The sequence below is a fragment of the Rousettus aegyptiacus genome, unplaced genomic scaffold (genome assembly GCF_014176215.1).
Source record: "Rousettus aegyptiacus isolate mRouAeg1 unplaced genomic scaffold, mRouAeg1.p scaffold_m13_p_6, whole genome shotgun sequence".
NCBI classification, from domain to species: Eukaryota; Metazoa; Chordata; class Mammalia; order Chiroptera; family Pteropodidae; genus Rousettus; species Rousettus aegyptiacus.
This window is the reverse complement of record NW_023416309.1, coordinates 103,834,009-103,848,415: the sequence shown is the minus strand read 5'-3', so window position 1 is coordinate 103,848,415 and position 14,407 is coordinate 103,834,009. Positions and strand designations below refer to the sequence as shown.

At 53.3% G+C, this 14,407-nt stretch overlaps 2 protein-coding genes across 3 annotated transcripts; one reads left to right on the top strand and one right to left on the bottom strand.

Moving 5' to 3' along the window:
• Window positions 1-226: 226 nt before the first annotated feature.
• Window positions 227-10,167, top strand: SMARCD2 (SWI/SNF related, matrix associated, actin dependent regulator of chromatin, subfamily d, member 2). The gene is made up of 13 exons (XM_016128567.2): window positions 227-747; window positions 5,321-5,505; window positions 5,700-5,742; window positions 5,890-6,012; window positions 6,773-6,928; window positions 7,438-7,533; window positions 7,676-7,777; window positions 7,918-8,079; window positions 8,233-8,330; window positions 8,469-8,604; window positions 8,788-8,910; window positions 9,041-9,142; window positions 9,219-10,167. The coding sequence occupies exons 1-13, from the start codon at window positions 532-534 to the stop codon at window positions 9,270-9,272; spliced, it is 1,596 nt and encodes a 531-aa protein (XP_015984053.1). The 5' UTR covers window positions 227-531; the 3' UTR covers window positions 9,273-10,167.
• Window positions 10,168-10,221: 54 nt separating this feature from the next.
• PSMC5 (proteasome 26S subunit, ATPase 5) lies at window positions 10,222-14,361 on the bottom strand. 2 transcript variants are annotated; one of them, XM_016128690.2, is made up of 12 exons: window positions 13,956-14,077; window positions 13,638-13,709; window positions 12,609-12,678; window positions 12,192-12,289; window positions 11,970-12,026; window positions 11,662-11,892; window positions 11,298-11,424; window positions 11,006-11,196; window positions 10,807-10,905; window positions 10,615-10,725; window positions 10,436-10,522; window positions 10,222-10,334 (listed from the first exon to the last, which is right to left on the bottom strand). In XM_016128690.2, exons 2-12 carry the CDS (start codon window positions 13,707-13,709, stop codon window positions 10,281-10,283), a joined length of 1,197 nt encoding a protein of 398 aa, XP_015984176.1. In that variant the 5' UTR covers window positions 13,956-14,077; the 3' UTR covers window positions 10,222-10,280. The 2 variants fall into 2 exon arrangements, with proteins under 2 accessions (XP_015984176.1, XP_015984167.1); XM_016128681.2 differs by lacking the exon at window positions 13,956-14,077 and adding an exon at window positions 14,269-14,361 and having other exon boundaries at window positions 10,230-10,334.
• Between the last annotated feature and the right edge of the window lie 46 nt (window positions 14,362-14,407).

The following is a 14,407-nucleotide window of genomic DNA, read 5'->3' as shown; positions in this document are numbered from 1 at the left end:
CTAGGAGAGCTCACCATTTCTCTGGTTTTCACTGCTGAAACCCTAGGTGACCTTCGACCTCTGACCCCGCGCCTAGCTCGGCGTTTCCCTGAGCAGCTTCCGCCCCCGCCCCTCCCGTTCTGGGCCGGCCCAAGGGACGTGGGAGGGGCTCCGGGGCTGGCAGTTAGGGGCCGTGCCTGTTAGGGGCGGGTCTCGCGAGGGGCGGGATTTGAGGAGGCATCCTGGCATTGGGCAGCTGTGTAGAAGCGGGCCTCGGCGCCTCTGGGCTAACTAGACTCAGGCGGCCAAACCTCCGGAGGCCGGGGGCGGCAGTAAGGCCCGTAGTAGGTCCCGGATCCAGGATTTCCCGGGCAGGACCAGAATCAGAATCGGCTTTGCCCCAAACCGGGTCTGTGAGGAACTCGCGAACTTAGATTAAGAAAATCCCAGAACCCAGATCAACAAACCCCCAGAACCCGGAATTTAGATCGGAAAGTCCCAGAGGGCGGAGCCCGGAGTCAGGATTACGGTACCGTCGGACGGGGCGGAGCGATGTCGGGCCGTGGCGCGGGCGGGTTCCCGCTGCCCCCGCTGAGCCCCGGCGGCGGCGCGGTGGCCGCAGCTTTGGGAGCGCCGCCTCCGCCAACGGGACCGGGCATGCTACCCGGACCGGCGCTCAGGGGGCCGGGACCGGCCGGAGGCGTGGGGGGCCCCGGGGCCGCAGCCTTCCGCCCCATGGGCCCCGCGGGCCCCGCAGCACAGTACCAGGTGAGGAGGACAGATGGGCGGTGGCGCTGCGAGCACGCGGGCGGCAGGGGCAGAGGGATTTCTGCGGCAGCCTCCTAGACGGGGGGCACAGGGAGGGGCCCTGCATGTGGAGCCCTGGGGACAATGTGGAGGGTAAGGCCAGGGACCCTCGGAATCGGCGAGTTGGTGGTGGAAGACTTGGAGGAGAGGTTAAGAGCAACTCGAGTGGAGGCTTTGAAGCAGTTGGGAGCTTTTCGGGGGCTTCTGAGAACCTGAGAGATGGAGGAGTTGTGGGCGGGTAGGTTGAGAGCTCTAGTGTAGATCCTAGGGTAGGGGGTCCTGAGAAATGATCAGAAAGTTTTGGAAAAGAGCCCTAAGAAACCAGGGTTACCCCGCATTGGCCTTGGTCTCATTCCAAGTCTGCTCTGTTTTTTCTGGTTGAGAACTGGCAGAGTTCAGGCGTGTCTGAGATGGCTCCCAGCTGCTAATCAGGAGGAAGAAAGGCCTGGCTTCCCACGGGCATGGGAGGCCTAGGATAGGGCAAGGGGATTCCAGCCTGTGCAGTGGGGAGTCTACTTCTGGGTCAGGCCCAGGAATCCTTGCATGGGATGTCTCTGGGTTAGTCCAGAGACAGTGGTGGCCAGGCCTGAGGAAGGAGGACAGCCTAGCCCATTCTGGGCAGACTCTCTTCTTGGCTCTTTGCCTGGTGTCACAGTGTCCAGGAGTTGATTAGTCTGGAGGAGCAGAGAGGCTCCACTGAGTCCTGCTGCTGTGGGGCTGGAGGAGCCTGTGAAAGTTGCTTCAAAAGGTTCTGTCCTGACCTCTTTGGGGTTTGGCTTCAAAGAGAGCTTCTCAGGTTGCAGCTTCAAAGGCCATTGAGAAGCAGAGACTTGGTCCCTGTGTGAGGAACTCAGCCTGACTGCTGGTGGAGCTCATCAGTCTCCCCAGTCCATTGTTTCTGGTTGTCCCAGGCTCTTGGGAATTTTGCCCATCATTTTTTCCTGCCCCTTCTTCACTTTTATTTAGCCTTTAGGTTCTAATACCAATTCATGGGCCTAGCATTTGGCACTGGCTTCTAGCAAGTTGGAAGGAAGAAAGCTGGAGCTTCTTATGTTCTCTCATGTTTCCAGGTAGAGGTCCCAGAAATGCATCCTCATAGAGTAGGGCAGCGGTCCCCAACCTTTTTGGCATCAGGGACTGGTGCTCCTATGAGAATCTAATGCCCAATGATGTGAAGTGGAGCTGAGGTGGTGATGATGCTTAGCGCTGGGGAGCGGCTGCAAATACAGATGAAGCTTCGCTTGCTTGCCTGCCGCTTACCTTCCGGTTCCTAATAGGCCATGGACTGGTACCCATTCACAGCCTGGAGTAGAGTGTACATGTTCCGCCCCCCAGGAGCTCTGGGCCTTCACTTTGAAAGAGATATCCAACTGGGGACAGTGACTATTTCCTTACTACTTATTCTCCCTCCTCTCTCTAAAAAACAAAGGGTTAGAGTATTGGCAGAGACAGACTGGGGTCGTCTTTCTCATCTTGCTCTCCCCCTTGGGGATTCATGGGCCCAAGGTGTCAGGGAGGGATGCCTGCATCAGTCATTCCATCCCAGGGGCTAGCTAGCTGAGACCTGGTCTGGCAACCACCTGTGGATCTTTGGCCTACTAAGCATCTAAGGAATGGATAGGAACCTCTCCATTTTCCTCAGCTTGGAATTCATTGGAAAAGTGCTACGGGGACAGCCCCGGAAAGGGTAGATTCCACAACAACTTTAGGGAGTGGCCTTGGGCCAGTGGCAAGGACGAGCAGGCCGACTGGGCAGCCGTGAGCTACTAGGAGTGGAAATAAGGATGAGGAACGTGGAGAAGGCACTGAGCCTCTGCTCTCCTGGACTTCCCCTCTCACCAGCTTCTTATGGCCTCCTCCTCCTTTTCCAGGGAGAGGCAGAAAGGTAGATGGGGAGAGCGAGGACCCAGTTCTCTTTGCCTGAGTTTGGGGAGGATCCTGCTTGGCCTCTTTCCAAGTCTAGTTGTGTGACTTGAGGAGAAGGGACTTGAGAGCTGAGGGAGCAGAGGGTTTCCTGTCAGGGTGCATGAGATGAGCTGGAAGAGCAAGGATTTCAGGGCATGTCAGGGCCCAGGTTGGGCAAATAGGGGAGCCTATTGAGAGAAGGGAAGTGATGAGCCTCCTCTCTCCACACAGTGGTGCTGGCTGTGGATCACAGGCAGGCTCACAGATGAGGAGCTTAAAGAAAACAAGAAAAAGCAAAACAGCACAAAACAAAACACAGATTGCTGGGTTCACTCCAGAGAGTTCAAAAAAGTATTTTCTACACATGAAAGGATTTGTTCTCCTTCTAGGCCCTTAGGCCCAGCCACCAGTAGCACCAGGGCCACAGGCTTTGAGGCGGGGCAGAGTGTGCTCTCTGGAGGTGGCAGCTTCAGGCCCAGCCTCCTGCTGAGCAAGGAAGTAAAGCTTAGGGTGTGGGCTGGTGCTAGGCTAAAGGGAGAGGAGGTCACTGCATGCTTTTGGGGTTCAAGACACTGGACCCTGCTGCAGGTGGGAAGTTAGGGGGCCTGAGAGTTCGAGCTGTGTTCTCTTTTCTTTTTTTAACCCTTGTGTTGTTTTTTGAAAGAGGGAGAGTCACTGGTGTTTTCAAAGCCCAGGTGTGCAGTTTGGCAAGGCCAAGCTGGGACTTAATGAACTGTAAGCAGTCTTCCCTGGGCCCCTTCCCCCTCTTAGATGAAGCCTGGGGCCCTGGGTGCGGTGCGCGCTGGGAGCTCTGCGCCTGGGAAGTCTGGAGCAGATGTCTGGGAGGGGCCTGTTCCAGGCCTGCCTGTGCTGCCTTGTCTTGGGACTTCCTGTTACCAGAGCACCTGCCTAGGAGGGGAGGTAGCCTGGTGGTTCTGTGAACTCCCTCGTGAGTAGCTTTGTGGGGCCCACAGAGCCCTTGCTCACACTCTTCAGGCTTCACTGCTTCAGTTGTTCCTCCTCTTTGGATCAGGCTCGGGGTGGGAAAAGCCCAAGTCTCGGATGTCTGGAGATTGAGCTTACAGCTGTGGCCACACTGACTTTTTTCTGTACTCTCTGGCCATGGCTCATTAAGGCCGAGAAACAGGCTGTCTTTTGCCTTTCAACAGCTCAGATAAATCTCTCCCTGATGAAGAGCCATGTGGTAGGACCCTTGAGGCCCCAGAGCCCCCCACGTTTAACTCTCCATTCTCCCAAATACTTCCTTCCCATCCTACTTTTCTTTCCTCTTCTCCACATTTCTGGGTCATGTTTCTCCATCTTTGTCATGTTTCTCCATCTTTGCATCAAGAATTTGACCCTTTGTGGCAAGAACATGGGTTTCATACCAGATGAAGAGGTGGGGGAAGAATCTTATCCCTCTGATGCTGGGGCAGGGGTCCTTTGATTTGGTGTGAGTCCCCAACCAACCCAGCTTGGTTGGCTGTCTGTGCTGGTTGCATAATCTGGGCCCTGGGGCCAGCCCTGTGAAGTTGCCAGGGACAGTGTGTGCAAGGCAGAGCTGCCAAACAGGCCTTGCAGACAGCAGCCATGGGGAAGGGGGGTGGGGGTGCGGAGGTTGCTTCCAGATGGGCTCTATGGAAATGTTGGGGAGCTGGACCTCTCTGGGAAATACTTCTGCAGGCTTTTAAAGAAGCCATTTCAGTCACCCAGATTTCTCTGCTGACCCTATAACTCTGATCCTTGCATCCCAGGATAATCTTATCTCCATGCTCCAGCTGGGATTGTGAGGGCTGAGTTGAGCCAGGTGGTGCGTGGACCATGGGCAGAGTCCAGTGGCCAGCTGCTCTCTCTCCCACAAGTCACCCAGGAGCCACAGCTTCCCTTTTGGGATCTTCTAGCACAAGGCTTAGGGGCTGGGCAGCAGCGAGATGAGAGAAGGGTCCAGTTCTGGGCTGTAAGTAGGGGCCATATGGGGACCAGATGGTCTCTGTACTCTGACTGCGGCCACCCCCACCAATCAGAACATGCACTAAGCCATATTATTGCAGCTTGCTCACCTGGGGTGCCGTTGCCTGATGGGCTCGCCAGCCCATTGGACTGCTTTTCTCCCCTCAGTCACACTACCGGGCTGTCAATAGAGGATGGGTGTTGGGGCTCTGCCTGGTCAGCCTGCTCATATCACACCACACCCCACTGCCCCCGGGCTTCCTGTGCTGTGCTTCTCCCTCAAGTTGCAAGGAGAAGGATGGGAGTGCTTGGTAGGACCATCGGAAGATCTCAAGAGTATCTTGAAGCTGGCTGGTCCCAGGGAGTAGGGAATAGCCTGCTGGGGATGAAAGGTGGCAGTGGGCCCTGAAAAACCCTCCCAGGCCCTTCTCTCTGCAGGCGGCATTCTCCTCCCACACCCCGGGCTCTGCAGGCCTCATTCGCTGGCACTGCTGCCATGGCAGTTGAAGGGGGTGGGGCAGGTGTGGTTTACACTTCTGCTGTCAGGCGCCTGCTCCCCTTTGTTCCTGGCACTCTCGCTGGTTGGACCTGGCTGAAGAGAGGGATGGAGGGAATGGGCTATGGGCCCCATAGGGCACTGCCGCTGACCTATGCACCCCCGTTGGCTCACTTCCCCCAGCGGCCTGGCATGTCACCAGGAAGCCGGATGCCCATGGCTGGCTTGCAGGTGGGACCCCCTACGGCACCCCCATTTGGCGCAGCTGCTCCACTTCGACCTGGCATGCCACCCACCATGATGGACCCATTCCGAAAACGCCTGCTTGTGCCCCAGGCCCAGCCCCCGATGCCCACCCAGCGCCGGGGGTAAGACTGTTCATTTTCTCCTGTCCAACCTCGCACAGCTCTAGTGGTAACAGAGGGCTTCATTTGGTCTTAAGAACTGTGATGACTGAGGGAGACTCCAGGCTTTCTTGGGGGTGGGTCCTAGGACTGGAGGGATGGATGGGGGGAGGTCCTTTGGCCCATTGACCTCTTAAGTGGGCTTCTATCTTCCCCAGGTTAAAGAGGAGGAAGATGGCAGATAAGGTTCTACCTCAGCGAGTGAGTATGTTGGGAGGGGGCTAGGAGGCCCAGCCAGGGGCTGGTTGGCTGTGGGTGGAGTCAGTCTCCCTCAACCCTGCCATGGAGGAGGAAGGAGCGAGAGCTGCAGCTGAAACAAACTGATGAATTCCTTTTCCCTTCCTCCAGATTAGGGAGCTTGTCCCAGAGTCTCAGGCATACATGGATCTCTTAGCTTTTGAGCGGAAGCTGGACCAGACCATTGCTCGGAAGCGGATGGAGATCCAGGAAGCTATCAAAAAGCCTCTGACGGTGTGTGCAGCCCTCGTCACTTCCAGGCCTTCCAAGCTTCTCTGCCTCTCCCTGGCCTGGTTTTCCAGTGGACCAGCAAATGTCTGCAATGGGCTAAGCAGGCTTTTTCACACTGCAGGATGTAGCCCATTTGTGGAGCAAAAACTCAGTTTAATGTGGAGGGGTAGCTGTTTTTAACAAAATATAAAATAGCAATTACAGTAATTCTTCACAGTAAAGCACCTACCATAGTAGTAAAGGTATTATTTCATGACATTTTTTTCAGATATTTCTATAGATGTGTGTGGATTCTGGGTCATGATTTAAAATGTAGATCATGTTGATCGTGGTCAGAAGTCCAAAAGGCAAGACTAGAGGATGGATGAGGGTAGTTCCTGCTCCTTCTCCATCCCTAGAGGAGCTTTTTATTTTTATTTTTTAAAAGTAATAATCTAGAACAGTCCCCTGAGTGGTGATGGCTTACCAGAAGATGAGAATATTTTTGGGCCATGATGGGTGTTTGAGTTTCATTTAAAATATGAGCCAGAGGCCTCCGATTTCCCTGCCAGCACTCTGCATGTCGCTCTACCACACCACTCATCCCACTGTGTTGGAACTGTCAGTAGCACATCTCTCCTCCCTGGTAAAACTGTGTGGTCTTTGCAGGCCAGGCAAGATTTCCTACTCCCAATTCCCGGTGCCTATAGTCACCACTCGATATTGATGCTGAGTTAAAATGGGAAGATTGCATTGTTTTCCAACATGTTGTCTTTCTCTTTAGCAAAAACGAAAGTTGCGGATCTATATTTCCAATACATTCAGTCCCAGCAAGGCAGAAGGCGACACTACAGGAACCACAGGGACCCCTGCTGGAACCCCAGCAGGGGACAAGGTGGCTTCCTGGGAACTCCGAGTGGAGGGAAAACTGCTGGATGATGTGAGTTGGGGAAGGAGGTGGCTGGAGGGAGGTGGCCTGTGTGGGTTTAAGACTGGGACCAGACACTTGGGCACTTGTAGCGAGGTCCTGCCTGCGGGAGAGGGCAGTGCTTGTCATGGTTTGCACAGCCCTAAGCCATTCAGAGGTTGGAGATTTGTGTGGTTATTACAACAGTTTTCCTGCAGATAGCAGTAAAGTGTCTTTCCAAATTTTGAAGTTTTTAATTTTTTTACTTTTGTTGTTCAAATTTCCCTTTTACAGTAAAACTGTTGAGGTGAGGCCATGCCTCGCCACCTCAGTACAGTATCTTGAAGAAGGTACTCCTAATTCACAGCCCTTTATGGTCTAGCGGTGGGGCTGCCTCCAGTCTCACTTTCCCTACTTCTTTCGGGGCCCAAGAACCCTCAGGACCCTGAACCTCAGGGCTGAAACAGTCTTCTTTTTGGAGCTTAGCGTAACTTAGCTTTGAGAGGTCAGCAGCACTCCCATCTCACCCCTTCCATCCCCAGCCTAGCAAACAGAAGAGGAAGTTCTCTTCATTCTTTAAGAGCCTCGTCATTGAGCTGGACAAGGAACTGTACGGGCCTGACAACCACCTGGTGGAGGTGAGAGTGGACCTGGGGCATGGGAGCACAGGCCGACGTGCAGGCTGGACAGAGGAATGGCTTTGGTCCCCTTAAAGGGCCAGGTGTGTATGTTTATGCCCACCCCATTGGTGATGAGCTTGGCTTCCCTCCTCCCTGCCAGTGGCACCGGATGCCCACCACCCAGGAGACAGATGGCTTCCAGGTGAAACGGCCTGGGGACCTCAATGTCAAGTGCACCCTTCTGCTCATGCTGGATCATCAGGTGACAAATGCCCTAGGGCCATAGCTGGGGTCACAGGGACTCATCTAGGGGATAGAAGCAGGTTCCTATAATAAACTCTTCCTGTCCCTGCCCTATTCTGCTTTTTTTTCACAAGAACCCCTCCTCTTGTCAATCTTTAGCCTCCCCAGTACAAGTTGGACCCTCGACTAGCAAGGTTGCTGGGAGTGCACACACAGACGAGGGCCGCCATCATGCAGGCCCTGTGGCTTTACATCAAACACAATCAGCTTCAGGACGGGCATGAGCGCGAGTACATCAACTGCAACCGTTACTTCCGCCAGGTTAGCCGGGATGCCACCTCCCTCTAGTCTTGCAGCGCACCTTGCCTGCTGCTCCAGAGCCCACTGGGCTAGTTCTTAGCTACATTCTTCATATTGACCCTGGGATGATCCACCTCCTCCTGTGCCCTCAAAGGCATCTTTGGTACTCTCCAGATCTTCAGTTGTGGCCGACTCCGTTTCTCTGAGATTCCCATGAAGCTGGCCGGGTTGCTGCAGCATCCAGACCCCATTGTCATCAACCATGTCATTAGGTAAATGGGAAGAGGGGGATGGGAATGCTCGTCTAAGCAATTTGCCTTTGGCTTGAGCCAAAGAGCAGCAGCAGGTTTGGCCCAGGTGGGTGGAATGCATACAGCTGTGTGCTCACCCTTCCCGTGTGCTGCCTATAGCGTGGACCCTAACGACCAGAAGAAGACAGCCTGTTATGACATTGATGTGGAGGTGGACGACCCACTCAAGGCCCAGATGAGCAACTTTCTGGCTTCTACCACCAATCAGCAAGAGATTGCCTCTCTTGATGTCAAGGTGGGCCCTTCTGTCTCCCCAACCTCCTCTGGGGCCCAAGATGAGGGTATGCAAGCTCTGTCAGGCATTCCCATACATGGAGCACCTTGGGATGGGATTTCTGTCCAAGTCCTTTGGGGTGAGGACTGGAAACAGACCCCCCAGGGGTACGGGTCAGTCTGACACATGTACCCCTTTCCCCAGATTCATGAGACCATTGAGTCCATCAACCAGCTGAAGACTCAGAGGGATTTCATGCTCAGCTTTAGCACTGACCCCCAGGATTTCATCCAGGAATGGCTCCGTTCCCAGCGCCGAGACCTCAAGGTGTGGTCCTCTTTTTGGGGGTTGATCCCATGTAAGCTTTGGATGGTTTTGCCATAACTATTCGGGCTCCAAGGGCAGGCTGGCTCAAGGGTGTGAATTATGCTCCAGCTTTCCTCCTGGCCCTTTGCAGATCATCACTGATGTGATTGGGAATCCTGAAGAGGAGAGACGAGCTGCTTTCTACCACCAGCCCTGGGCCCAAGAAGCAGTGGGGAGGCACATCTTTGCCAAGGTGAGGCTCTGCCCTGTTTGCCCTCCTGTGCTGGTGAGCAGCAGAGGCCTGAGCTGCTGATCTCCCCCTTCTCTAGGTGCAGCAGCGAAGGCAGGAACTGGAACAGGTGCTCGGAATACGCCTGACCTAACTGCTCAGGAATCCCTTCCTTTCTTCCCAGCCCTGGAGCCATCCCCTTCTCAGCCTGGGAGGGACCATGGTCTGGGGCTGCAGACAAGTAGGATATGGATGAGGTGGAGGGTGTCTCCTGTCACCCTCTGCTTCCCCAGCTTTAGTTTCTTAAAGGTAGCGATAGGATTTCTTGTTGCTTGGTTCCGTAAGCCTTATTGTTTCCTTTCCATGTTGGCTTTAATTGGGTTCACAACAGATGCCTCCTTTGCCCCCTGCAGGCAGGCCTGAGTAGGACTGCTGGAGGCTGAGTGCTTTGACATTGTAATAGAACCATTTAAGAACCAAAGGCCCCTGGCTTTGCTTGTTTACAGATTCCCTTTTGGGGCAAGTGTCAGAGCTGGCTCTGGGGAGCTGGGCAAGGAAGAGGGGCACAGCTCACACTTCCTAGCCTTTCTAAACCAAAGTTCTTTGCCATTCCTACCAGCCCAGCCTTGCTGCTGGTTTTTTCCTTTCCTTTGGGTATTTGCACTATTTGGGGAGCAGGTTTTTCTATGCGGGAGCCACTTTTTTGTACAGGGGTAAATTGGGGTTTTTCAGGGAGCCCTATTTGGTGCTTCCTTCCTTATTTTCTTTCCTCAATCTATGCAAGCGGCTCTGGCCGCCATCATCTCCTGGGATGTCAGAGGGCTGCCACCCGACTCTTGGGCCCAGGGCAGTAAAGCCTCCTAGAGGAAGGGCACACTCGAGTTCCCTGGCATGACCTGAGGTACGAGTGTGTGTGCTTCGTGGAGGGCAGGGGGAGATGGGGAGAACTCTTGTTGCCCTTTGGAGCTTGGTAAGGAGGGTGGGCCTAGGGCTTGGCAGGTGCCACTCCTGGCATGTTTGGAATTTTACAAATAAATTCTTGTTTATTGGTGGTATCCAGACCTGGTCATTGAGTAGTGCGGCCATTCAGTAACAGACTGAAATCCCAAAGGGCTTGTCCTGCAGAGCTTTATTTGAGGGATCCACACAAGAGAAATCCACTTTACTTCCATAGCTTCTTGATGGACATGTTTTTCTCACTATCCTTCTGCATGACCTAGAGAAAGAGAATTAAGTTATAAACTGGGTGAACGGAGGCCCTATCCCCACTGTTCCAGAGCCACCATCAGCAAAGGCAGAAAAGAGAGAGGCCTGTACCTTGGCTACTGCCATCTCAAAGTCCTCCTGGGTGACATGGACTCGCCGTTCCCGCAGGGCATACATGCCGGCTTCAGTGCACACACCCTGAGCAGGGAAAGGAAGACAAAGGCTGTTGTCGTGCCCATGAATCCAGAGCTTCCTGCTTCTGCCTCCAATCCCTTGCGTCCTCCAATTACCTTCACTTCAGCCCCTGATGCTCCTGGCATGAGCTCAGCAATTTTCCTCAGGTTGATCCCCCGGGTCAGGTTCATTTTTCGAGAATGGATCTTCAAGATGTCCAGCCGAGCCTAGCAATGGAGGAGGAAAATCCTGAGCCCCAACACCTACCCCAATAGCCACAGCCGCTCCCAGCACTACCCATCACGAACCTCCTCGTTAGGGGGTGGGAATTCAATTTTCCTGTCGATGCGCCCTGGGCGCAGCAAAGCTGAGTCTAGGATATCAATCCTATTAGTAGCCATAATAACCTGAGTAGAGAAAGAACATGGTATCAGCTAAGCGCCTTCCTCAGGCCGCATTTCACCTGGGGCCTTCCCTTGGCTCATCCTACAGCAGGCACCACCTTACCTTGATATTCTTGGTGGCCTCGAAGCCATCCAGCTGGTTGAGCAACTCCAGCATTGTGCGCTGCACTTCACTATCCCCTCCAGAACCCCCCTCCAGCCGTGAGGAACCGATGGAGTCAATTTCATCCATGAAGATGATAGATGGAGCATGTTCTCGTGCCATGACAAACAGCTCTCTCACCATTCTTGCCCCTGTGTTGAGGCCAAGCTGGCATTAAGAAGCTGATGAGCGCTCTACCCTCACCTCCACCCCCTCACTTCTACTTGCTTTTCACATTTATAGCAGCAGTTACCTTCCCCGATGAATTTCTGTACCAACTCAGAGCCAGAGACACGAATAAAGGTACAGTCTGTATGATGAGCCACAGCCCGGGCCAACAGTGTCTTCCCAGTGCCTGGGGGTCCATACAGCAGCACTCCCTAGAGAACAACAGCAGGACTCGGCAGAAAGCCAGCCCCACATTTCATTCAATGAACACTTACTGAGTGCTTGCTCTGCCATACCCCATGCTAGACACTCAGAGATACAAAAAAATGAACATCAAGGTCCCTTCTGGAGTTTATATCCCACCCACCTCAGTGCCTCTTCAGTGGGAGGCCCGCACTCAGTCTGGCCCGGGGACAGCAGGGCCCTCCCACAGAAGCCCTGCTTCTCACCTTGGGCTGTGCAATGCCCAGCGCTTCAAAGAGCTCAGGATGCTTAACGGGCAGCTCGATGACTTCTTTGATCTCCTTGATCTGCTTGTCCAGTCCACCAATCATCTCATAAGTTGAATCTGGCACCTTCTCCACCATCATCAGTGACACCAGTGGGTCTACCTTATTGGGCAGGATCTTGTGCAGAGTGTAGCTATCATTTCTTAGAGCCACTCGGCAATTGGGTGTCACCTGGGTGATGGGAGAGAGTTTCAGGATGTGGTATAGTGAGAGCTGACCCAACCTCCCACCTCACCTGCTACACTCACGTCGTTGATGTCAATGTTCTTGTCCACGTCTACGACAAACTTGCCCTCAGGATGTACCTAAAGAAACAAGTGCTCATGATCTTCCCTGATAGCCACCAAATCACCAACCTCACCCAGGAAGATCCGAAAGTTCTCAAATAAGATGACAACAATGTTCTTGCCAAGGCTACATAGAAAGGTCTATGAAGGCAGCGGGTGGTCCCCGGGTCATGCCGCCTTTACCTTAACCAACACTTTCTTCTTATCCATGGCCCGGACCACTTCCCCCACGTAGGAGCCCTGTTCCTGCAGCAGCTGTAGCTCCTCCCGCAGTAGGCGAACTAGATGGAAAACAGACATAGCGGTCAGTCACCCAGGTTCTTAGGTGTCTCTCCCGTACGTCTCAACTGAATGTGCATGAACGAAGCAGTATTTTGAAATTCTGAAGGGAAGGCCACAAAAAGAAAGTCAAAAGTCATGTTTTCAAGAAGGCTGCAGTGGGGCTGGATGAGATGCGCATGTGAACTATTTAATAATGCAGAGTATCGCCTTGGACCGGGAGAAAAAAGCACCAGTGTGAAAACTCAATTCAGGGAGATTTGAACAGTCAGACCTCTGACTGAATGCCTACATGCAGCCTTCCCATTTTTCTCCCCTCACCTTTTGCATTAAGCTCATTCCTCTGTGCCTGCAGCCTCCGGAGATTTTGGCTCTTATCATTCACAATCAGCTATGGAGAACAAGAAACAAAGGGCAGGAAACAGGAGGAGATTAAGATCCTGGCCAACACCTTCAGAGGCTGGTATGAGCTGAGTGAGGGATGAGCACAGGGCATCCGCATGTCGTTTTAGATCCTCCGATGTGATTTTAAAGACCCTGGCCTGTCCTCTGGAGCCTAGAGCAGCCATCAAAAAATGCCGCTTGTCTAACATTAGTCCAGGAATAACAAACCCCTATGGAGAAAAGTTGCAGCTGTCTTATGTAGTCAGTTTCTTACAGGGCAGCATATCAACATGCTAGAGTAAAACGATAACTAACTTTTGAGTCAGAAGCCTAATTTCTAGTCCCCCTGCTGCCAATTAACAGCCAGGTAAAGCTGAGGAAAGGTCTAGTACTGCTACCAAACTGCAAGTGGGCAAAGCATCACCTACCTTGCCTCTTTTCAGGATTGTTGTGAGGAACAAATAAAATCACACACAGGTGCATTTCAAAAATGGTAAACCAAATGTAATACCTGCAAATATACCTAGAGTTAAGGTATTTCCCCTGTGGCTTTCCTCCATGCAATATATATGTTAGTTATTTTCCTTATGTCTATAGTCCCTGCCACATCTTTAGGTTAGAGACCTGGGTCACCCAATTTCATTTAGTATCACGGAATCAGCATTTGTCAGATTCTTCAATTCTGTCTTCCCTTACATTCTCACTCTGTTCCAAACCCTCTCTGAAAACTCTCTTCTCCTGACCCTGTATTGTTCCTTTTATTGGAAACCCTCTCAATCAGGCTTCTTGCAAAAGGAATGGCCTTTGGCTAGGGGTACCTTTTCTGTTTGACTCTTGAGTGTGTATAACAAACTATTACTTCTTCCACTGCGCCCCCAGTGGAATTATATGGATTTGTAGAAATCTGCTCCATCAATCTTTCATCCCCCTTCTAGCTCCCTCTGGACTTCTGGAGTCCGTCCTCACCTGGAGTTCTTCAATCTTGGATAGATAATATTGGCGGAGTCCGCTGCCTGCCTTCCCCTCTTCCAGCTCCATCTGAAGACACAGTGTAATTATTAAACAAGCTATAACTATTCAAGGGATAAAGCCACTTCCAGCTTGGACCTTGGAGTTTTAAGACTGGGGTTCTACTCTCTCATTCCATTTCTTCAGAACCCTCCATTTCCCTCATGACTAAACTAAAAGCAGAATGTGGATGCTGACTACCTCTGAAGACTTTCAGGAGGATCAAGAAACGATACACGCGGGAGCGCTTTGTACCGAGTCTGGCGCTATACCTACCCGAGGTGTTATTACCACAGGCGGAGCCAGTAAGGAGGACGGGTGCCCTGTCTCTTGCGACTCGCAGACAGGCGCGTTCCCACTCCCATCACTCCGCTTCCACTGTGTCCTCCTCCCCTGGCCCTGCCCTGACCTGTCGGGGCGGCGCTGACACAGCAGATCCGGTCTCAGGCAGGGCCCAATCTAGATCAGTCCACCCACCTCCAACACGCCTAGCCCACTCGACCGTCTTGGCCAGGCCGGCGGCCCACCTCGGATCCTTCCTGCTCCGCACCCGGCCCCGGTCCCCACCCGGCCATCGACGCCGCCGTACCTGCTCTGGTCCGTCAAGCGCCATTTTCCCTGCGCCGCGGGCTCCCGAGCCGGCTCGGCGCGCAGGCTCAGAAAGCAGGGGCGTGGAGCCCGAAGACGGAGGTAGAGAAGAGTTCCGGGTCAATGGGCGGGGTGTGCGG